At 44.5% G+C, this 24538-nt stretch overlaps 1 protein-coding gene across 2 annotated transcripts in view; it reads left to right on the top strand.

The window, feature by feature from the left end:
• Positions 1 to 24538, top strand: part of stac (SH3 and cysteine rich domain) — a 179469-nt gene that overhangs the window by 24037 nt on the left and 130894 nt on the right. For both annotated transcript variants that reach the window (XM_063042358.1, XM_063042350.1), the window contains exon 2: positions 14229 to 14502. In XM_063042358.1, coding sequence (XP_062898428.1) covers positions 14229 to 14502 — 274 coding nt within the window. The remainder of the gene's footprint in view (positions 1 to 14228; positions 14503 to 24538) is intronic.

The raw sequence follows: 24538 nt of genomic DNA, 5'->3' as shown, positions 1-24538 counted from the left end.
CCCTAATGATTTGATACTCAGCCTGTTGGCTGCAATAAGTCTCATCACTTGCCTGCCCTTCCTGACAGTCTGATTGCATGCTATCTTTACTTTTTTTTTACCATCTGTCCTATCCTGAGTCCCTTCGCTCTGGTTCCTACCCCACTGTCAAATTAGTTTAAACCTTCCCCAACAGCTCTAACAAACCTGCCCATGAGAATATTGGTCCCCCTTGGGTTCAGGTGCAAACTGTCACTTTTGAACAGGTCACACCTCCACCAGAAGAGATCCCAATTATCCAAGAACGTGAAGCCCTGTCCCCTGCACTAGCTTCTCAGCCACACATTTATCTGCCAAATCATCCTGTTTCTACCCTCACTGGCATGTTGCACGGGCAGCCATCCAGAAATTACTACCCGGGAGGTCCTGCTTCTCAGCTTTCTACCTAGCTCTCTAAATTTTCTTTTCAGGACCTCATTGCTTTTTCTTCCTATGTCATTGGTACCAATATGTATCAAGACATCTGACTGCTCCCCCTTCCTCCCTCCCCAAAATGTTGTGGACACGATCTGAGGCATCCCTACCCTGGCACCTGAGAGGCAACATACCATCTGGGTGTCCCATTACGTCCACAGAATCTCCTGTCTGTTCCTCTCACTACTGAATCCCCTACCCCTTTTTCCTCTCTCTTTCCCTTCTGCACCACGGACCCCTGGTCAGTGCCTGTAACCCGGTCGCCATGACATTCTCCCGGGAGGTCATCCCCCACAAAAGTATCCAAAGCGGTATACTTGTTTTTGAGGGGAATGGCCACAGGGGTGCTCTGCTCTAACTGTCTATTTCCGTTTCTTCTGATGGTCACCCAGCTACTCGCCCCCAGCAGCTTCAGGGTGACGACTTCCCTGTAACTTTGATCAATTATCTCCTCGCTCTCCTGTACAAGCTGAAGATCATCCAGTTGCTGCTCCAGATCCTTAACACGGTCTTCAAGGAGCTGCAGCCGGATGCACTTCACGCAGATGTAGTTTCCTGGGAGACCCTGGGTGTCCCAGTTCTCCAACATCTGGCCCGAAGAGCACACCAAAGGCATTTAAATGGTGCAGTAAGGTTGGAGGAGCAACACCACGTTTTCTGTCTGGGTAGCCCCCAACCTGATGGCATGAACATTGATTCCAGTAATTTCCCCCTCCTTCTATTCCCCACTCTTTCTCCCCTCTCACCTCTTCTTTCTGCTCACCTGCTCCTGGGCTCCCTCCTCCTTCCCTTTCTCCTATGGACTCTCTCACAGTGGTGTCTGAAAAGAGGATGCTGTCCAAGTTGCATGCCATCTTGGTCAGTGTCTCCCATCCACTACATAATGTACTGGGTGGGCACAGGAGTACATTCAGCCAGAGACTCATTCCACCGAGATGCAGCACAGAGCGTCATAGGAAGTCATTCCTGCCTGTGGCCATCAAACTTTACAACTCCTCCCTTGGAGGGTCAGACACCCTGAGCCGATAGGCTGGTCCTGGACTTATTTCATAATTTACTGGCGTAATTTACGTACTACTATTTAACTATTTATGGTTCTATTACTATTTATTATTTATGGTGCAACTGTAACGAAAACCAATTTCCCCCCGGATCAATAAAGTATGACTATGACTATGGATCACTCTCCTCTCCTATCAGATCCCTTCTTCTTCAGCCCTTCACCTTTTCCACCAATCCCCTTCATCCTTCCCTTCACCTATCACCTTCTAGCTTGTATTCCTGTCCCTCCCCCACCCCCTTATTCTGACTTCTGCCCCCTTCTTTTCCAGTCCTGATGAAGGGTCTGAGCCCAAAACGTCAACTCTGTATTTGTTGATCTACTGAGTTCCTCCAGCATTTTGTGTGTGTTGTGTGTGGCTCTGTTCTGGTCTGGTAAGATGAGTGGTATTGAAATTAGGATCAATTTTATTATCACTGACTAATATTCTGAAGTCTGTAATATATAAAATATTACCATAAGTTACAAAAATAAATAAGCAAAAGACAAATAAGGAGGTTGTGTTCATGGTAGTGGTTCAAGTAGAGAACTGGTGATTGTCTGTTGTATCCAACAATGACAGGAAACCCGTGCGGGAGAATGCTTAAGGTGGAAAAGCCATTGCATTGGGGCAGTTCTACTCTCGCGACTTTGGAAGTCCTGGCCCGGTGGCATGAGAAGCCGAGACAAACTGGGGTCTTCCTCGGTTACAGTGGATGACCATGACTTCTTCTGTGCCTTGTCATGCTCTTTGTTCTGTATGAGGCGTTGCAGAACCGCCTTCCTGGCCATTGGATCTCGTGGTCGAGCTCATCCACCCCATCCGCATTTTGTGTCCGTTACTCTGGATTTCCAGCATCTCTTGAGTTTATGACGAATAACAAGGTAGTTTTCATGGACCATACGAAAATCTGATGACGGAGAGGAAGAATCCGTTCCTGAATAATTGAGTGTGGTTCCTCAGGCTCCTGTACCTTTTCCTCCATGGTAGTAGTGATTGATCCATCTCACTCCTGTATTCTCTTCACCACCATCTGTGATCTGCCAACCACAGGAGTGTCATCATCAAACGTACAGCTATTTAAGCTGTACCTAGCTACACAATCAATAGAGCTAAGCATGCATCCCTGAGTGTGCATGCGTTGATGGTCAGCAAGGAAGTGATGTTATCACTGATCCTATTAATTAATTAATTGGAATTTTTTTGAGGATTGGACTAGTATAAAGATGAGATACTGGTGAATGTGGTCTATTAAGATTTTCACAAGATGGTGTTGGAATCGCTATGGATTGAGAATTGACGAATAGGTAGAGAGTGCAAACTCAGCCAATTCCATCATGGGGAATTGTCTTTCTTACGTTGAGGACATCTTCAATAGGCAAAGCCTCAAGAAGCTGGTATCTCTCATTAAGGACCCTCATCACCTGGGACAAGTACTCTTCTCAAAGCTAACACCAGGAAGTAGATACAAGAGTCTGAAGACACACACTCAATGTTTTAGGAACTGCTTCTTCTCATCTGCTATCATATTTCAGAACAGACAATGAACCCATGAACACTTAGCTCATTGGTCATGTGCTGTGTTGTATGAAGTGGGCGATCGTGGTCTTTCCATGACCATGATTGTTCTTGGCCAGTTTTTCTGCAGAAGTGTTTTGCCATTGCCTCCTTCTGGGCAGTGTCTTACACCTCCTTTGGTAGATATTGCTGTGTGAAACTGGCAGGAAAATCTGGGATCCGATGATTTGGAGATTCTGATGGTTGGGCATTTAGTTCACCAAGCGCATGTACTTGCACTCTGTCTCACACAGTGGGATCCTGGTTCCTGCTTTCCACCAGAAATCCACCTGATCCCATTTCACCTGACAACTTGGAACTTACCAGGTTCACTGGAAAATTTATTCTACTGTGTAACATCAAAAAACAACGAATAGCATTCTGTATTTCTGTAAAATAGGTTTGTAAAACCTACCCATTTCTTCTGTACAAAACTGATGTCATTCCCAATCATGAAAACTACGTTATAGAATGAAGGTATGTATCTCACTTAAACCTATCAAATATTGAAAGGCCTGGATAGAATGGCCATGGAAAGGATGTTTCCTGTAGTGGGAGAGTCTAGGACGAGAGGGCACATCCTCCGAATATAAAAACATCCTTTTAGAACAGAGATGAGGGGGAGTTTCTTTAGTCAGAAGCTGGTGAATCTGTGGAATTCATTGCCACAGATGACTGTGGTGGTCCAGTCATTGGATATATTTAAAGCGGAGGTTGATAGGTTCTTAATTAGTAAGGGCCTCAAAGGTTACAGTGAGAAGGCAGGAAAATGGGGTTGAGAGGGAAAAATAAATCATCCTTGATGGAATGGGAAGGCAGACTCGATGGGCCAATTGGCCTAATTCTGCTCCTATATCTAATGGGCTTATTTATTTTTTATTTCTCGTTGAAACTTAAGTTTTTTTTTAATGTGTTGCCTGTACTGTTGCTGCAAAAACAACACATTTCACAACATACACTCACTGGCCACCTTACTAAGTATACAAGTACAACTAGTCATGGTCTGACATAATTCTGGCATGGTCCCGGAGGAATAGAAGGTTCTGGCATGGTCCCGGAGGACTGGAAGATTCTGGCATGGTCCTGGAGGACTAGAAGATTCTGGCATGGTCCTGGAGGAATGGAAGATTGCAAATGTAACTCCACTCTTGAAGAAGGGAGGAAGGTAAAAGAAAGAAAATTATAGGCCAGTTAGCCTAACCTCAGTAGTTGGGATATTGTTAGACTCTATTATTAAGGAAGAGGTTTTGGGGTACTTGGAGACTAATGATAAAATAAGTCAAAGTCAACATGGTTTCTGTAAAGGGAAATCTTACCTGACAAGTCTGTTAGAGTTCTTCAAGGTAGTAACAAGCAGGGTGGACAAAGGAGAGGCAGTGGATGTCACTTACTTGGATTTTCAGAAAGCATTTGATAAGGGCCTCACGTGAGGCTGCTTAACAAGATAAAATCCTATGGTGTTACAGGAAAGATACTGGCATGGATAGCGGAATGGCTGACAGGCAGGAGGCAGTGAGTGGGAATAACAAGGGCCTTTTCTGGTTGGCTGCCAGTGACTAGTGGTGTTCCTCAGGGGTCAGTATTGGGATTGCTACTTTTCACATCGTTTGTCAATTATTTGGTTGATAGAATTGGCTTTGTGGCAAAATTTGTGGATGATAAGAAGATGGAGGGGTGTAAAGCTAAGTTGTATTGTGAATACGAAGAAGGATCGCTAAGACCAGCTTAGTGAGAAGATCATGGGTTGAATATAATGTGGAAAGGTATTGAAGTTGTGTATTTGGGAGAGCATAACAGATCATCAGGATGTACGATAAGTGGTGAGCTATGAGATGGTGTGAATGTTCAAGGGGATGCAAGTGCTTGAAGGCCAGCAACTAGGAGGGCAAATGGTATGTTAACTTTTACCAAAGATAAATTATATTTGCTGGGAATAAACAGTTGATGTTTTGTGCCAGCACCCTTCATCAGGACTAAAATGTCATCTCTTCATTCCTCTCCATAGATGCTGCCTGATCCACTGAGTTCCTTGAGTACTTTAAGACAATAAGACATAGGAGCAGAATTAGGCCATTTGGCCCATCGAGTCTGCTCCGCCATTCAACTATGGCTGATCCTTTCTTCCTCTCCTCAACCCCATTCCCCGGCCTTCTCCCCATAACCTTTGATGCCGTGTTTAATCAAGAACCTATCAATATCTGCCTTAAATACACTCAATGACCTGGCCTCCACAGCTGCAAATTCTACAAATTCATCACTCTCTGACTAAAGAAATTTCTCTGCATCTCTATTTTGAAAGGGCTCCCATCTATCCTGAGGTTGTGCCCTCTTGTCTTAGACTCCCCCACCATGGGAAACATCCTTTCCACATCTTCTCTGTCTCAGACTTTCAACGTTTGAAAGGTTTCAATGAGATCCCCCGTCATTCTTCTAAATGCCAGCAAATACAGACCCAGAGGCACCAAACGTTCCTCGTACGATAACCCTTTCATTTCCGGAATCATCCTTGTGAACCTCCTCTGGACCCTTTCCAATGCCAGCACATCTTTTCTTAGACGAGGGGCCCAAAACTGTTCACAATACTCAAGGTGAGGCCTGACCAATGCCTTTTAAAACCTCAACATCACGTCCCTGATCTTGTATTCAAGACCTCTTGAAATTGATGCTAACATTGCATTTGCTTTCCTCACCACCAACTCAACCTGCGTTAACCTTTAGGGTGTTCTGCACAAGGACTCCCAAGTTCCTTTGCATCTCAGATTTTTAGACTTTCTCCCTGTTTAGAAAATAGCCTGCACATTTATTTCTACTACCAAAGTGCAAGACCATGCATTTCCCAACATTGTATTTCATTTGCCACTTTCTTGCCCATTCTCCTAATCTGTCTCAGTCCTTCTGCAGCCTACCTGTTTCCTCAACACTACCCGCCCCTCCACTAATCTTCATATCATCTGCAAACTTGGCAACAGGGCCATCTAAATCATTGCTATACAGCATAAAAAGAAGTGGTCCCAACACCGACCCCTGCGGAACACCAGTAGTCACTGGCAGCCAACCAGAAGAGGATCTTTTTATTCCCACTCTTTGCCTCCTACCAATCAGCCAAAGCTCTAACCATGTTAGTAACTTTCCTGTAATACAGTTTCTTAACTTGGTAAGCACCCTCGTGTGTAAGCAGCCTTTGTATGTGTTATTCTGGATTTCCAGCATCAGCTAAATCTCTTGTGTTAAAGAAGGCCTTCCTAACCTGGGGTCCATGGACCATTTGCTTAATGGTATGGGTCCATGGCATGAAAACGGTTGGGAACTATTAAAGATTAAGCTGTTTTTGTCACATACATACCAAAACATCAAAATACACAGTGAAATGCTTCGTGTGTGTCAAGGACCAACAGCCTGAGGGGCAGCCTGCAGGTGGTGCTGTTCTTCCAGTGCCAATGTAGCACGTCCACAACTTCGGAGCCCTAACCCATACACCTTTGGAATGTGGGAAGAGACAGGAACAGCTGGAGGAAACCCACTGGATCACAGGCAGAACATGCAAACTACTTATAGACAGTTGGTGCTATAAAGCCTCTTCTGCGTTGGTGAGACCCATCATAAATTGGGGGACTGCTTCGTTGAGCACCTCTGCTCCATCCGCCACAAACGGAACTTCCTGGTGGTTAAACATTTTAACTTTTGATTCCCATCCCTGTTCTGAAATGTCGGTCCGTGATGTGATGTGCCAAGACGAGGAGTGGAGGAGCAACACCTTGCATTCCATCTGGGTAGCCTCCAACCTGACGGCATGAGTATCGATTTCTCCTTCTGATTAAACCCTTGCCCCTCTTTTTCTGCTCTTCTATTCCTCACACTGACCTTTCACCTCTTCTCACCTGCTTATCACTCCCTCCTGGGTCCTTCCTCCTTCACTTTCTCCTCTTGTCCACTCTCCTCTCCTATCAGATTCCTTCCTGTCCTGCGCTTGATCTTTTCCACCCAACTTGACCTTTCCTACCCACCATTCACCTTCCAGCTAGTCTCCTTTTCCTCCCCTCCACCTTTTTATTCTGGCATCTTCCCCCTTCCTTCTCAGTCCTGAAGAAGAGTCTCAGTCCGAGTCTTCGGCCCGAAGTTGATCGTTTCCTGATCGGTCAGGGCATCAAAGGATATGGTGAGAAGGCAGGTGTATGGGGTTGAGTGGGATCTGGGATCAGCCATGATGGAATGACGGGGCAGACTTGATGGGCTGAATGGCCTAATTCTGCTCCTATGTCTTATGGTCTACTGTTTATTTCTCTTCATTGTTGGTAAATGCGAGGTCATCCTCTTTGGAAGGAAAAATGAAAGAGCAGATGATTACTTAAATGGTAAAAGATTGCAGCACGCTGCTGTGCAGAGAGATTTGGGAGTGCTTGTGCATGAATCACAAAAGGTTGGTTTGCAGGTGCAGCAGGCTGTCAAGAAGGCAAATGGGATGTTGGCCTTCATTGCTAGAGGGATTGAATTTAAGAGCAGGGAGGTCATGCTGCAACTGTACAGGGGACTGGTGAGACCGCACCTAGAGTACTGTGTGCAGTTCTGGTCTCCTTACTTGAGGAAGGATATACTGGCTTTGGAGGTGGTGCAGAAGAGGTTGATTCCAGAGATGAGCGGGTTGACTATGAGGAGAGATTGAGTCGCCTCGGACTGTACTCACTGGAATTCAGAAGAATGAAAGGAGATCTTATAGAAACATAAAATTACAAAAGGGATAGATAAGATAGAGGTAGGAAAGTTGTTTCCACTGGTAGGTGAGACTAGAACTAGAGGATATAGCCTCAAGATTCGGAGGAGTGGATTTAGGACGGAGATGAAGAGGAACTGCTTTTCCCAAAGTGTGGTGAATCTGTGGAATTCTCTGCCCAATGAAGCAGTGGAGGCTACCTCAGTAAGTATATTTAAGACAAGGTTGTATAGATGGTTGCATAGTAAGGGAATTAAGAGTTATGAGGAAAAGGCAGGTAGGTGGAGATGAGTCCATGGCCAGATCAGCCAAGATCTTATTGAATGGCGGAGCAGGCTCGACGGGCCAGATGGCCGACTCCTGCTCTTATTTCTTATTTTCTTATGTTCTTATGTTCAGACATGCTGCCTGACCTGCTGAGTTCCTCCTGCATTTTGACTCTGTTGCTTTCGATTTCCAGTATCTGCAGGCTTTCTTGTGTTTATCATTTACGTCTTTTTGGTTTTTGGTTTGGACCCTGTGAAATGAACAAACTGTTTAGAGGAGCAGATAGCTGTTGGAGCCCCTTTACTGAGCAGCAGCTGGCAATGATGACGAGATGGACTATTTATATGTTTCTGGCTGTGTAATTCAGTTTGTCAAAGTAAGGATGGATTGTTTTAGATTTACATCATTTGTACTGGGAGGAGATTTGACTGACTTCTGACTGTTGCTATGCATGGCAACTGATATCAGCTTGCATAAATTAACAGCTCACTGTACTTTCCCTTGTCTGGAGTTTCATGTCACATAGGGTTCTTCAGGACACAAGACTCAAGATTCATATACATGGGCCACACTCAAACAAAGGCAGGCACTGCCCGCCCTGCAAGCTGCCAGTCCGAAAACTCCCTTTTGGAAAGCACTAAACAGCTATTAAAACAAAAACTTAATGACATCTTTAAAGTTTCTTCCTCTAGGCGGTCAAATCTGATCAACTATTCTCATTCCAATAGGCTCTTGAAATAGAGGGGATAGCTTCACTCAATTTTGCTTGCCCATCATTGAAGTGTTCCCACAACCTGCGGACTCACTTTCAAGGACTCTTCATCTCATGTTCTCAATATTTATTGCTTATGATCACCCAAATTGGTGCAGTCTTTCATCGATTCTGTTATGGTTATTATTCTATAGATTTATTGAGTGTGCGCACAAGAAAATGAATCTCCGGGTTGTATATGGTGAAATATCTGTACTTTGATAATAAATTTCCTTTGAACTTCATAATAAAACTCTGATAATCCAGCACCTTTGGGACTTTTGTGGTTCGAGAGCAGCAGATTTTATGAACTATTAATACCCCAGACAGCTGCACGATCCACATGGGGCTGATTTGTATTTTAGCCCTTCCCCGACTGGCCATCTATTACCCCCATTATTGCACTGCACTGTAAGCACTTTAAACCACTTTTATAATGCTGTTTACATTCTAAATACAAGCTGATATTTAAGTACTTAATGCACATCTTATTCTATATCTGTACTTTAACCTCTAACTTTATTAGCTTTTTTAGTTATATGAAACTTTTTATATAATTCATTATTCTTTGTAGTTGTTGAATGTTGTTTTTTGTTGTGTGTTTCACCCTGACTAACACACCACAGCAAATTCCTAAAACAATGGTCAACTTTATCCGCCACATACATTTTCATGTACAGTGGATTCTGGTTAATTGGGACACATCAGGACCACTACATTTCGGCCCAGTTAAGTGGCTGTCCCAATTAGTCAAGTGTCATGGAAACAGTTAAAAAGGTATAAAAAAAAAGACAAACTATCATTTACCTGAGTAACTTACATGAAATACAGAACAAATTAGAACTCTATCAATACTAGCAACACACACAAAATGCTGGAGGAACTCAGCAGACCAGGCAGCATCTGTGGAAGAAAGTAGATGCTGCCTGGCCTGCTGAGTTCCTCCAGAATTTTGTGCTTGTTGCTTGAATTTCCAGTATCTGCAGATTTTCTCTTGTTTGTGACTGTCAGTACAACTACAGTACTATAAAACTGTTTTAGTTCCTAATAGTTATTGACAGAGGAATTCATCCAGTGTACCGGGTGCCGTGTTCTTTTGATTGACTAGATGTACAAAATCAGCATAGACACCTAGTGCAGGTAATGGGCTGCCTTCATACAATGCTTACAACGATTCCTCAAAATCTTCCCTTTAATTGTAATATTCAAGATGATTGTTGATACCTTCAAATTCTTTGTTGTTCCTAACTTGTTGAAGTCATGAAATAGTTTCATACTCTTGGCCATTTCTCGCATCTCTAAGTCTGAATGCTTGAAATCGCGGTGAGCAAGACAGTTCTGTATTGTCTTGCTGCTTATTTCTCGCCAACTATCAGTGACTGAAAACACTGCTTTTTGAACACAAGTCCATGCAACTGACACTATTTAAAAACTTTTTGCTCTAAGCATGGTGTAGTATCTAATAATCATATAAGTGCACGTGTCTGAGGCTAGTTAAATAATTGTTTGGCAGCAGAATCCTGTCCCAATTAAGAGGCATGGTGTCTCAAATAAACCATAGATGTTGCTGGACTTGCTGAGTTCCTCCAGCTTTTTGTGTGTGTTGCTTTGCAGGGAGTCCTGGCTATTTTCTTGATTCACATAGAAACATAGAAAACCTACAGCACAATACAGGCCCTTCGGCCCACAGAGTTGTGCTGAACATGTCCCTACCTTAGAAATTACCAGGCTTACCTATAGCCCTCTATTTTACTAAGCTCCGTGTACCTATCTAAAAGTCTCTTAAAAGACATATCGTATCCGCCTCCACCACCGTTGCTGGCAGCCCATTCCACGCACTCACCTCTCTCAGTAAAAAACTAACCCCTGACATCTCCTCTGTACCTACTCCCCAGCACCTTAAACCTGTGTCCTCTTGTGGCAACCATTCCAGCCCTGGGAAAAAGCCTCTGACTATCCACACGATCAATGCCTCTCATCATCTTATACACCCCTATCAGGTCACCTCTCATCCTCTATCGCTCCAAGGAGAAAAAGGCCGAGTTCACTCAACCTATTCTCATAAGGCATGCTCCCCAATCCAGGCAACGTCCTTGTAAATCTTAATTTGATTAGTTTTTATTCTTTAAGAGTTGTCCCAAGTAAGTGAATGTCCTGATTGACCGATGGCCCAATTAACTGGAATCTGCTGTATTAGGAATTTGCTGTGGTGATTTGGTCAGGGCATACAGTGCAACAAAAAACAACAATTATAAAGAACATTAAAAGTCCTCGATCCACGCTAGTATCTTTCCTATAACACCATGGGCTGTTATCTTGTTAAACGGCTTCATGTGTGGCACCTTGTCAAAGGCCTTCTGAAAATCCAAGTAAACACCATCAACTGACTCTCCCTTGTCCATCCTGCCTGTTATTTCCTTAAAGAATTCCAAATGGTTTGTCAGGCAAGAATTCCTCCTAAGGAAACCATGAATATTGTGAACTAGCTGCTTGTTGCTTGAATTGGAAAGGCATTTGTATTTGAAATCAAACAGACATGCAGCAATCATTCAGTAGTTCAGGATAGAAACAAGCCCTTCAGCCCAATTCCTTCTTACTGCACCCAGACCATCGTCCTCCAGACTCCTCCCATCCATGTACCTATCCAAATCTTTCTTAAATTTTCAAATCAAACCCACAATTCACCACTTGAGCTCTTCATTCCACACTCTCACCACCCTCTGAGTGAAGAAGATTCCTCTCATGTTCCCCTTAAACATTTCACTTTTCAGCCTTAACCCATGACCTCTACTTGTAGTCTCACCCAACCTCAGTGGAAAAAGCCTGCTTGCATTTACCCTATCTATAACCCTTATAATTTTGTATACCTCTATCAAATATCCCCTCAATCTTCTACGTTCTAGGGAATAACTTCCTAACCTATTCAACCTTTCCATCAAATTCAGATCCTCAAGTTCCAGCAACATCCTTATAAATTTTCTCTTGCCTCTTTCAATCTTATTTATATCTTTCCTATGGAGAGGTGACCCAAACTGCACACAGTACTCCAAATTAGGCCTCACCAACATACAACTCCAACAACACATCACAACTCCGGTACTTGCTGAGTTCCTCCAGCAGTTGGTGCACATTGTTTAAGATTTCCAGCATCTACAGAATCTCTTGTTTGTAAACGTTGTAGTTGTTTTCACCTGTACCACTTACTGAATCTGAAATCTGGTTTTGGACTCCCTTTACCTTGGGAACAAGACTCAAGACTGTGACTATTCACCTTGTCTATGCCCTTACGGTTTCTGAAATCTCCATGAAGTTGGCACTCAGCTTCCTTTGCACGGGTCGCTCCTCAGCCGCTTCCTCTGAGCAGAGCATTAGATTCAGGAATCAAGACTGTTCAATGTCATTTCCTGAGAACAAAATAATTGTTACTCAGGATCCGATGCCACATACAAAACGCAATAAGTAAAGAACACAATAATAATTAAAAAAACACAGTAATTATAAATCCTTAAGATAGCTTATATTTCTTTCGCCAGAGGGTGATGAATGTGTGGAATTCGTTGCCGCCGCCGGCTGTGGGGCCATGTCATTAGGTATATTTAAGGCAGAGGTTGATAGATAGATTCTTGATCAGTCAGGGCATGAAGGGATATGGTGAGAAGGCAGGAGATTGGGGCTGAGAGGGAAATGGATCAGACATGATGATGGCAGAGAAGACTCGATGGGCCTAATATGCTCCTATATCTTCTGGTCTTATATACATAGATTGATTGTATGTCGATAAAGTGATGCTAGACTCAGTAGGGTCTGTACGTAAGGTGACTCTGACAGGAAATGATAAACTAATGGTGGCTGGGGATGGGTTAGTGGGTGGAGGTGTTGATCAACCCTACTATTTGGGGAAGGTAACTGTATTTGAGACTGCTGGTCCTGGCGTGGATGCTACAGAGCCTGCTCCCTGATGGGAGTGGGACTAACAGTCGATGAGCAGGATGGGTGGGATCCTTCATGATGTCACTGTCCCTTTTCTTGCATCTTTCTGTATATATCCTTGTTGGAGAATAGTCTGGTGCTGGTGGTAAGTTGGGCAGTTTTGATCACCTTTCGTGGAGCCTTCCTGTCCATCGTAGTGCAGTTTCTGTACCACGTGGTCACGTTTCAGGGACATAGATGGAAGGTTGGCATGAGGGAGTTAGATATGGCCCTTGTGGCTAAAGGGATCAGGGGGTATTGAGAGAAGGCTGGTACAGGGTTCTGAGTTGGATGATCAGCCATGATCATACTGAATGGCAGTGCAGGCTCGGAGGGCCGAATGGCCTACTCCTGCACCTATTTTCTAGGTTTCTATGTAAGCCTCAGTGGGTTTGATGTGAGGAATCTATTTGCCAGAGGTCTGTTACCTATCATTGACCAGTAACCACCATTGGAGAATAAATTGGTGACCTGCTCGTACGGCACAGTTAGCACAGCGCTTTACAGCACCAGCGATCAGGGTTCAATTTCACCACTGCAGGAAATTTGTACATCCTCTCTGTGATCGTGTGGGTTCCCTCTGGTGGCTTGGGTTTCCTCCCAAATTCCAAAAACGTACGAGTTAGGGCGAGTAAGTTGTGGGCATGCTATGTTGGTTGGCACTGGAAGCATGAAGACACTTGTGGGCTGCCCCTAGCACAATCCTCAGACTATGTTGGTTGTTGACACAAACGATGCAGTTCACCGGGTGTATCAATAATTCATGTGACAAATAAGGCTAATCTTTAAATTTTAGTATGGATGGATGGCAGGGTAGCGGGAGGCAGAATTGGTGACCTGCAAGAGGTGAAGAAAGGGGATTGCTCTAATTTTAACCACAAATTATTCCGCAGATGCTGGAAATCCAAAGTAACGCGCACAAAATGGAGGAACTCAGCAGGTCAGGCAGCACCTGTGGAAGGGAATAAATTCGTCAACGTTTCGGGCCGAGACCCTTCATCAACTCAAGTATTTGTTTTTGGAGCGTTCTCGTCAACTGATTACGAGAGGCATTGAAGTATTGGTTGTCAGCTTGCCAGCTTTTACTCCTTTCCCTTCCCCCACCTTCCTGTTCTGGGTTCTTCATCCTTCTTTTCCAGTCCTGATCTTGGCCGGAAACGTCGACTGTTTATTCCTCTCCATAGATGCTGCCTGATCATCTGAGTTCCTCCAGAATTTTGTGTGTGTTGCTCTAATTTTCGTTTGGAAACACTGTACTTGTTCATCTCCATTCTGCTCTTTGTTAATTGAACACACGTGGGAGAAACTAGAAATTTGATCCCTGCCGAGGATACTGTTTCAGCAGCGAGACGGCTAAAATAACGCTGCGTCAGTGTCAGTTGTGAAGCTGGACCTCCGAGGCTCCACAGTGAACAGCTGGGCGGTCGGCTGCACCCTCGACATGTCTCCCATCTGCCTAAACACCTTTTCCATTCCCTTACAGCTGCAGAAGCTAAAACGTTCCTTGTCGTTTAAGACCAAAGGTCTGAGGAGCAGGAGTGCGGAGAACTTTTTCCAGCGCACCAGCAGCGAGACGAAGCTGCAGGTGGAGCTCCTGCCCAGCGTCGGCCCCAACAATGGGCCGCTCCCCGTTTCAGCAAGTCAAACGTCCACCCCGACCAAAAGCCAGCGGCCGCTTGAGAACAGGACACATTCTTTCCTGGAGTACATATTCAAGAAACCAACGTTCTGTGATACCTGCAACCACATGATCGTTGGTAAGCGTTTTATTCTCCTGCGGTAGTGGTGGTGATAGAGCAAAACAAAAAAACAGATGCTGGAGGAACACAGGAGGTGAAGGAAGGGGATTGCTCTAATTTTAAACACGAGAGATGCTGCAGGGTGCTGGAAATCGAGACTAACATACACAAAATACTGGAGGAACTCAGCAGGTCAGGCAGCATCTAAGGAGGGGAATAAACAGTTGATGTTTCGGACTTAAAACCTTCATCAGGACTGGAAAGGAGTGAGTGGGGGGCTGGGGGAAGAAACTAGAACAAGAAAGCAAGGGGAAGGACAGGAGTACAAGCTACCAGCTGGTAAGTGAAGCCAAGCATTGGGCAATCAACGTCAGTGGTGTGTAAAGAGCATTTACCTTTTAATCAGGGCGGCATTGGGATTTTGAAAGCAGAGTTTCGTGACAGTTTCTGAGAGCTGAGGAGCGATCAATCAGTAGGAGGCATAGCGTAAAGAGAGCTACCTTTCTCATGTCCATGCTCAAGATTTAAAAAGCAGAGCTTCCAGCTAGTTTTCTCTGAGTTGGATAATCAAAGTCAGGAGTGCGTGGAAAGAGCTACCTTTTAATCAGGACGGTGATCAAGATTTTAAAAGCAGAGTTTCGTGGCAGTTTCTCTGTGGTGAGGAGTGATCAATCAACAAGAGGGATTCATTAGAAAGGGCCAGTAAAAATAACTTGTGTCAATGGAGTGGCGATTTTTGGAGCAGCTATTCTTGTGAGTTTGCCAGTGTTTTATAGTGGCTTTGACTCATCAGGCTTAGGCGAGGTAAAGTAATTGATGTTTCTCTCTTTTTGTTCTTACCTGTTTATTCCTCATCTGTTAGGGCATAGTAGTTTAGTGAGAATGGCTCCAGGGGCAGTGCTGTGTACTGTGTTGGAATGTGGGAAGTCTGGGAGACCTGCAGTCTCCCAGATAAACACATCTGCACCAGGTGCACCGAGCTGCAACTCCTGAGAGAAGGCATTAAGGGACTGGAGCTTTAGCTTGATGACCATCGACTGGTACAGGAGAATTCGGAGGTGATAGACAGGAGCTACAGGGAGGTAGTCACCCCTAGGTTGCAGGAGACGGGTAACTGGGTGACTGTCAGGAGAAGGAGGGGAAATGCACAGCCAGTGCAGAGTACACCTGTGGCCGTTCCTTTCAATAATAATTATACAACACTACTACTGAGGGGGATGACCTACTGGGGAAAGCCTCAGTGACTGGGTCTCTGGACTGAGTCTGGTGCTGTGGCTCAGAAGAGCAGAGAGGTGAAGAAGACTGCAGTGTTGATAGGGAATTCCTTATTCAGAGGAACAGAGGTGAGGTTCCATGGTCTTTGATAGGAACTCCCAGATGGTATGTTGCCTCCTTGGTGCCAGAACAGGGATGTCTCAATCCATGGCATTCTCAAGGGTGAGGGTGAGCAGCCAGAAGTCTTGGTGCATATTGGCACCAATGACAGAGGTAGGCAAGGTGAGGAAGTCCTGAAGAGAGATTTAAGGAGCTTGGTAGAAAGTTGAAAAACCGGACCTCCAGGGTAGTACAGTAATCTCTGGATTTATGCCTGTGCCACGTGCCAGTGAGGGTAAGAGTAGGATGATTTGGCAGGTGAATGTGTGGCTGGTGCAGGGGGCAGGGGTTCAGATTTATGGATCATTGGGATCTCTTCTGCGGGAAGTATGACCTGTACAAAAGGGATGGGTCACACCTGAACACGAGAGGGTCCAATATCCCTGCGGGCCGGTTGGCTAGGGTTGTTCGGGTGGGTTTAAATTAATTTGGCAGGAAGATGGGCACCAGTGTGATAGTGCTGAAGACAAGGTAGTAGGCCTGTAGTAGTAGGCCTTCTCTGGGAGTTAGCCCTCACTGGTAGCCTTCTGACTCTGCGCCAAAAGACCCATGGTTCTTGGCCTGCGTAAGTCTAGGGAATACATACCCCGATCCCACCAAAGCCATGAGATTGGCTTTGTCTGGCAGGGAACGAAGAGAGAAGACGCTGGTTTGTGTCAATGCTGTGTGATTTGCTGCCCTGTTACAACTCATTGCTGGGGAAATAACAGATGAAGGGTAAATGAAGTATATTTATGAATAGTACCTTAACTAAATGGTTAGTAAAGAAAAGAAAGGTAAAAAACAAAAAGGGCCCATTATAATTAAACAGTCACACGTGCACAGGTTGGAGCTCAACTCTTCCAAAAGTCGTATTCACCAATCCTCAGTTGACCTCGGCACCTGAATCGTGGTCCCCACCGGCTCAAATCCTACGACAGGCTTTCTCCAGCATCTTTGTTCTTTGTCTCCTGCCGAACAAAGCCAAAAGCTCACACCAGTGAGCACAAGGCACCCAAAAAAGCCCTGCTCACCTGATTGGTTGGCTCACATTCCGAAGCGCCTGTTACCTCTAACCATAACCCAAACACTGCTTCTAAAGACCATTACATGAAATATTCTACAACGTTAGCCGTGAAACCTGTACCAGAGCTTTCCAGGTGAATACAGGGTTGAAGGTTTTATATTTGAATGCGTGCAGTATATGGAATAATAGATGAACTTGGAGCACAGTTACAGATTGGCAGGTATGATGTTGTAGGCATCACCGAATCATGGCTGAAAGAAAATTATAGCTGGGAGTTCAAGGTCCAAGGATACATATTGTATCAAAAGGATAGACAGTAAGGCAGAGGGAGCAGCGTTGTTCTGTTGTCCTACCTGTAGCCATCAAACTTTACAACTCCTCCCTTGGAGGGTCAGACACCCTGAGCCAATGGGCTGGTCCTGGACGTACTTCCTGGCATAATTTACATATTACTATTTAATTATTTATGGTTTTGTTACTATTTAATTATTTATGGTGCAACTGTAATGAAAACCAATTTCCCCCGGGATCAATAAAGTATGATTATGACTAAAAAATGAAATCAAACCATTAGAAAGAAAAAGGTGACATAATATACTGCTGGTGGCTGGTAAAACGACCCTTACCAGGAAAGGGTTATCACAGGAGAGCCCAACTTTAAATGTATGGATGGAAATTACAATGGACATTTACAAAATGGAGACGATAACAGCATCATAAGTTGGAACAATTTGATTCATAGTGGGAAAAATGGTTTAACTACATAACACCTCACAGGCCTGATTTTATTCTCACAAGTCAATGAATATGTTGTTTAAGAAAAAGATCACTCCCTACTTTGTACATAGTTTTCTTCTTTTGATTGTTCTTTCTTCCCTCTCCTTTCTATAAGTGTATACCTCAGATAAGTATTATGTGGAGATTTGTGACAAACATGGCTATATGATATATATGTACAGTATCTGAAATACATCTTATGGAAAGTTTTGTTTGATGATGGACTTCAATAAAAAATAAATTACAGAAAAAAGAGGTGACATGAGGTTGGAAGGTTTTGAATCATTGTGGATGGAGCTGAGGAACTGCAAGGGTAAAAAGACCCTGATGGGAGTTACATGCAGATCCCCAAACATTTGTAAGGATGTAGTCTACAAATTACAAGGGGAGACAGAAAATGCATGCCAAAAAGGCAGTGTTGTAATATTCATGGGGGTTTTCAACATGCAGGTAGATTGGAAAAATCAGGTTGGTGCTGGATTCGAAGAGGGAAATTCCTAGAATGCCTACGAGATGTCTTTTTAGAGCAGCTCGTGGTTGAACCTACTCGGGGATCGGCTATTCTAGATTGGGTTTTGTACAAAGATCTGGAACTGATTAGAGAGCTCAAGGTAAAAGAACCATTAAGGGCAAGTGCTCATAATATGATAAAATTCACTCTGAATTTTGAGGAGAAGATAAAGTCAGATGTATCAGTATTACAGTGGAGTAAAGGGATAAACAGAGGCATGAGAGAGGAGTTGACCAGAATTGATTGAAAAAGGATACTGGCAAGGATGATGGCAGAGCAGCAATGGCTGGAATTACTGGAAGCAATTGGAAAGCACAAAATACATACATCTCAAAGAGGAAGAAGTATTCTAAAGGCAAGATGATACAACTGTGACTAACAATAAAAGTCAAAGCCAACATAAAAAGAGAGGGCATATAATAGAGCAAAAATTAGTGAGGTTAGAGCATTAGGAAGCTTTCGAATACCAACAGAAGACAACTAAAAAAGTCACTTCGAAGGTAAAGATAAAATACAAAAGTAAGCTAGACAATAATATGAAGTCTGAAGGTTGATAAGTCACCTGGACCAGATGGCGTGCACCCCAGAGTTCTGAAAGAGGTGGCTGAAGAGATTGTGGATGCATTAGTAATGATCTTTCAAGAATCACTAGACTCTGGAATGGTTCCAGAAGACTGGAAAGTTGCAAATGTCACTCCACTCTTCAAGAAGTGAGAGAGACAGAAGAAAGGAAATGATCAACCGGTTAGTCTGATCTCAGTGGTTGGGAAGATGTGGAGGTACTTGGAGACACATAATAAAGTAGGCCATAGTCAGCATGGTTTCCTCAAAGGAAAATCTTGACTGACGTATGTGTTGGAATTCAGTGAAGAAATAACAAGCAGAATAGACAATCGGTTGGTGTTGTGTATTTCAGTTTTCAGAAGGCCTTTGACAAGGTGCCACACATGAGGCTGCTTTACCATGTAATCCCATGGTATTACAGCGATGATTCTAGCATGGATAAAGCAGTGGCTGATTGGCAGAAGGCAAAGAGTGGGAATGAAGGGAGCCTTTTCTGGTTGGTTGCCCATGACTACTGGTGTTCCACAGGGGTCTGCGTTTGGATTGATTCTTTTTGCGCTATATGTTAATGATTTGGATGATGGAATTGATGGCCTTATTGCAAAGTTTGCAGATGATACAAAGATAGGTGGAAGGGCAGGTAGTTTTGAGGAAGTAGAGAGGCTACAGAAGGACCTACACAGATTAGGAGAATGGGCAAAGAAATGGCAGATGGGAAGTGTATGGTCAGTCACTATGGTAGAAGAAATGAAAGGGTAGACTATTTTCTAAATGGCGAGGAAGTACTAAAGTATGAAGCGCAAAGGGACTTGGGAGCCCTTGTGCAGGATTCCTAAAGGTTAATTTGCAGGTTGACTTTGTGGTGAGGAAACAATTACGATGGTAACATTCCTTTCAAGAGGATGAAAATATAAAAGCAAGGATGTAATGTTGAGACTTTATAAAACACTGGTGAGGCCTCACTTGGAGTACAGTATTGTGAGCAGGTTTAGGCCCCTAATCTTAGAAAGGATGTGCTAAGACTGGATAGTATTCAAAGGAGATTCATGAAAATGATTCCAGGATTGGACGGCTTGTCATATGAAGAGTGTTTGATGGCTCTGGGCCTGTATTCACTAGAATTTTGAAGAATGAGGGATAACCTAATTGAAATCTATCAAATGGTGAGAGGCCTTGATAGAGTGGATGTGGAGGGGATTGTTTCCTATGGTGGGAGAGTCGAAGACCAGAGGACGCTGACTCAGAATAAAGGGGCATCCTTTTAAAATGGAGGTGAGGGGGAATTTCTTTAGCCAGAGAGTGGTGAATCTGTGGAATTCTTTGCTACAGGTGGCTGTTGAGGCCGTCTTTATGTACATTTAAGGCAGAGGTTGATAGATTCTTGATTGGTCGGGGCATGAAGGTATACGGGGAGAAGGCAGGAGATTGGGGCTGAGAGGAAAGTTGGATCAGCCATGATGAAATGGTGGAGCAGACTCGATGGGCCGAATGGCCCAATTCCGCTCCTATATCTTATGGTTTAAGTGAGGGGAAATATTTGGGAGTGGAGAAAGGGGCCATGAAGTGGTAGATCTGTATCTTTAGCCAATGAAGCTGAGACTTTATAAGACATTGCCCAGTCTACGTAGAGTCATAGAACACTACAGTGCTGGACGAGGCCATTGGGCCCATCTAGTCCATGCCAAACTATTACTCTGCCTAGTCTCATCGACCTGCATCTGGGCCACAGCCCGCCACAGTCCGCCTAGTTTCAACTCGAGTAGCGGCAGTACTCTCAATGGGTACGATTAAATATTCCCGTTTCAGCCTGATACAGCTAAAAAGTACAACTGCTTCCAAGGTCAGTACAGTCAAAAAAAAAAGTCTTAATGCGTTTAGACAAACTATCGCTGCTTCAGACTGACGGAAACAACACCGATTGTGGTCGGAAGTGCCCACGGAGGACACCTCTGAGGAAGTGCGAGTATAGATCGGGGTTACAAGTGTGCTTAAGGAAACGGGGTGTAAACTCCCTATACTGACTATCTTGCTGGCGAATGTGCAGTCTCTGGTGAATAAAACCGATGATCTCAGAGCTAGGGTGCTGAATCAGAGGGACATTAGGACCGCATGGGTCCTTTGCTTCATGGAATCCTGGTTAACCCCTTCTGTACCGGATGCAGTGATTCAGATCGATGGGTTTACTAAACACCGTCAGGATAGATCTATAGGGTCTCTCAAAAGCAGAGGTGGAGGAGTATGCCTCATGATCAACTCTTCTTGGTGCATGAATATATCGGTGCTGTCCCAATTCTGCTCACCAGACCTGGAATATCTAGCAGTAAAGTGTCGTCCTTTGCACCTACCATGGGAATTTTCTGGGGTCATTTTGGTAGCAGTTTACATTCCATCTCAGGCCAATGTCAAGCAGACTTTAGATGATCTAGGTAATGGGATCAACATGCACGAAACAGTGCACCCTAACCCCTCCACCATTGTTTTGGGAGATTTTAACCAGGCCAGTCTGAAAAAATTACTAAGCAACTACCATCAACAGATCACTTGCAATACCAGAGGAAACAACACACTGGACCATTGTTACACCACCATCAAGAATGCCCACCGTGCTATTCCACCCCCTCACTTCGGGAAGTCTGATCACCTGGCTGTACTTCTACTCCCTGAGTATCGGCAGAGACTGAAGACTGCAGCACCAGCAGTGAGGACCAAGAAGGTTTGGACAAGGGAAGCACAAGAGAGCCTACAGGACTGTTTTGAATCGGTGGACTGGACTGTATTCAGCGATTCATCTTTGAACCTGGATGAGTATGCTGCAGTTGTTACTGATTTCATTAAAACCTGAGTAGATGAGTGTGTGCCAACAAAGGCTTACTGTACATTCCCAAACCAAAAGCCGTGGATGAACCAGGAGGTCCGTTGTCTGCTGAAGGTTAGATCTGTGGCATTCAAGTCTGGCGACCCAGGCCTGTACCAGAAAACCAGGTATGATTTACAGAAGTCTATTTCAAGGGCGAAGAGACAATTTCAAATGAGGTTGTAGGCGACATCGGATGTACGGCAACTCTGGCAGGGTCTGCAAGACATTACTTCCTACGAAGCAAAACCCAATAGCATGAAGGTTCAAAGTTTCAATTTAATGTCAGAGAAATGCATACAATATACATCCTGAAATGCTTTTTCTTCACAAACATCCACGAAAACAGAGAACTGCCCCAAAGAATAAACAACAGTTAAACGTGAGAACCCCAAAGCTCCCCCCCCAAGCTTTCCCCTCCCGCGTGTAAGCGGCAGCAAGCAACAATCTCCTCTCCCCCCCTCCCCTCCTCCCCCCACTGGCAAGACAAAGAGTATACCTGCTACCGGGCACAAGCGTGAGCTAAGTGATAGCAAAGACACAGACCTTGCAGTTACCCCAAAGACTATCGCATTTCATCCGGCATTTGGCAACCCACATGTTCTCTCTCTCTCTCTCTAATAAGGGAGAGGGAGGTGTCCCCCATTTTCACAGTGAGCGGGAGACATAACAACAACCCGCTGGTTTACGATGTTTAAAAATCTGTTTTGTCGCTTTTTTACGAGCTCTGTGCCCGAAGATCACAAAGATCTCAGGTCTTTGGGCCCACAGCAAAAGATATTCCGGCCTCCCCGATGACACATGAATCTCCTGCCATGACACCTACCCTCGATCCGTCCGTCTCCAGAGTCGTGATATCTTAGGCTTCCAAACACTAGGTCGCCTCTCAGGCTGACCCCCTGGCGATGGCCGGTCCTGAAACCCCCGAGAACGGGTCCCGTTCCCACAAAGAACCGAAGTCAGCCTGTAACTCCAGGTCAGGCAAAAGAACCCTGAAAGGGGAAAACAAAGATATTAAAGATGGAAATAGAGCTGTTTCTGAAGATGCAAACAAAGGAGTCGCTGTGTAACGCCAGTTTAAATCCGCCTCCTATCATCGTGGCAGCGATGCTTCACTACCAGATGAACTCAATACCTTCTATGCACACTTTGAAAGGGAGAACACAACTACAGCTGTGAAGATCCCTGCTGCACCTGATGACCCTGTGATCTCTGTCTCAGAGGCCGATGTTAGGCTGTCTTTAAAGAGAGTGAACCCTCTCAAAGCGGAAGGTCCCGATGGAGTACCTGGTAAGGCTCTGAAAACCTGTGCCAACCAACTAGCCGGAGTATTCAAGGACATTTTCAAACTCTCACTGCTACGGGCAGAAGTTCCCACTTGCTTCAAAAAGGCAAGAATTATTCCAGTGCCTAAGAAGAATAATGTGGGCTGCCTTAAAGACTATCACCCGGTAGCACTCACATCTACAGTGATGAAATGCTTTGAGAGGTTGGTCATGATTAGACTGAACTCCTGCCTCAGCAAGGATCTGGTCCCATTGCAATTTTCCTATCGCCACAGTATGTCATTGGCAGACGCAATCTCAATGGCTCTCCACATGGCTTTCGACCACCTGGACAACACAAACACCCATGTCAGGATGCTGTTCATCGACTATAACTCAGCATCTAAAACCATAATTCCCACCATCCTGGTTGAGAAGTTGCAGAACCTGGGCCTCTGTACCTCCCTCTGCAATTGGATCCTCAGCTTCCTAACCAACAGACCACAATCTGTGCGGATTGGTGATAACATCTCCTCCTTGCTGACTACCAACACTGGCGCACCTCAGGGGCATGTGCTTAGGCCACTGTTCTGCTCTCTCTATGCACATGGCTGTGTGGCCAGGCATAGCTCAAATACCATCTATAAATTTGCTGATGATACAACCATTGTTGGTAGAATCTCAGATGGTGATGAGAGGGTGTACGGGAGTGAGATATGCCAACTAGTGGAGTGTTGCCACTGCAACAACCTGGCACTCAGCATCAGTAAGACGAAAGAGCTGATTGTGGACTTCAGGAAGGGTAAGACAAAGGAACACATACCAATCCTCATAGAGGGATCAGAAGTGGAGAGAGTGAGCAGCTTCAAGTTCCTGGGTGTCAAGATCTCTGAGGATCTAACCTGGTCCCAACATATCGATGTAGTTGTAAAGAAGGCAAGACAGCAACTATACCTTATTAGGAGTTTGAAGAGGTTTGGCGTGTCAACAAATACACTCAGAAACTTCTATAGATGTACTGTGGAGAGCATCCTGACAGGCTGCATCACTGTCTGGTATGGAGGGGCTACTGCACAGGACCGAAAGAAGCTGCAGAGGGTTTTAAATCCAGTCAGCTCCATCTTGGGTACTAGCCTACAAAGTACCCAGAACATCTTTAGGAAGCGGTGTCTCAGAAAGGCGGCGTCCTGAAGGCACACACTCAGTGATTCAGGAACAGCTTCTTCCCCTCTGCCATCTGATTCCTAAATGGACATTGAATCTTTGGACACTACCTCACTTTTTATTAATATACAGTATTTCTGTTCTTGTACATTAAAAAAATCTATTCAATCTACATTATTTATATATTGTTTTTTTAAAAACTTTATTTATTATTATTTTTTTTCTCTGCTAGATTATGTATTGCATTGAACTGCTGCTGCTAAGTTAACAAATTTCATGTCACATGCCGGTGATAATAAACCTGATTCTGATTCTCCTCCCATCCACGTACCTATCCAAACTTCTCTTAAATGTTGAAATTGAACCCACAACCACCACTTCCAATTGCAGTTGATTGCGCTCTCTCACCGCCCTCTGAGTGAAGAATTTCTCCCTCAAGTTCACCTTAAACATTTCACCTTTCACCCTCAACCCGTGACCTCTAGTTCTAGTCTCTCCTAACCTCAGTGGACAAAACCTGCTTGCACTTACCCTCTCTA

Source organism: Mobula hypostoma, chromosome 1 (assembly GCF_963921235.1).
Source record: "Mobula hypostoma chromosome 1, sMobHyp1.1, whole genome shotgun sequence".
Classification (NCBI taxonomy): domain Eukaryota; kingdom Metazoa; phylum Chordata; class Chondrichthyes; order Myliobatiformes; family Myliobatidae; genus Mobula; species Mobula hypostoma.
The sequence above is the reverse complement of the archived record's forward strand: the minus strand, read 5'-3'. Positions and strand labels throughout refer to the sequence as shown.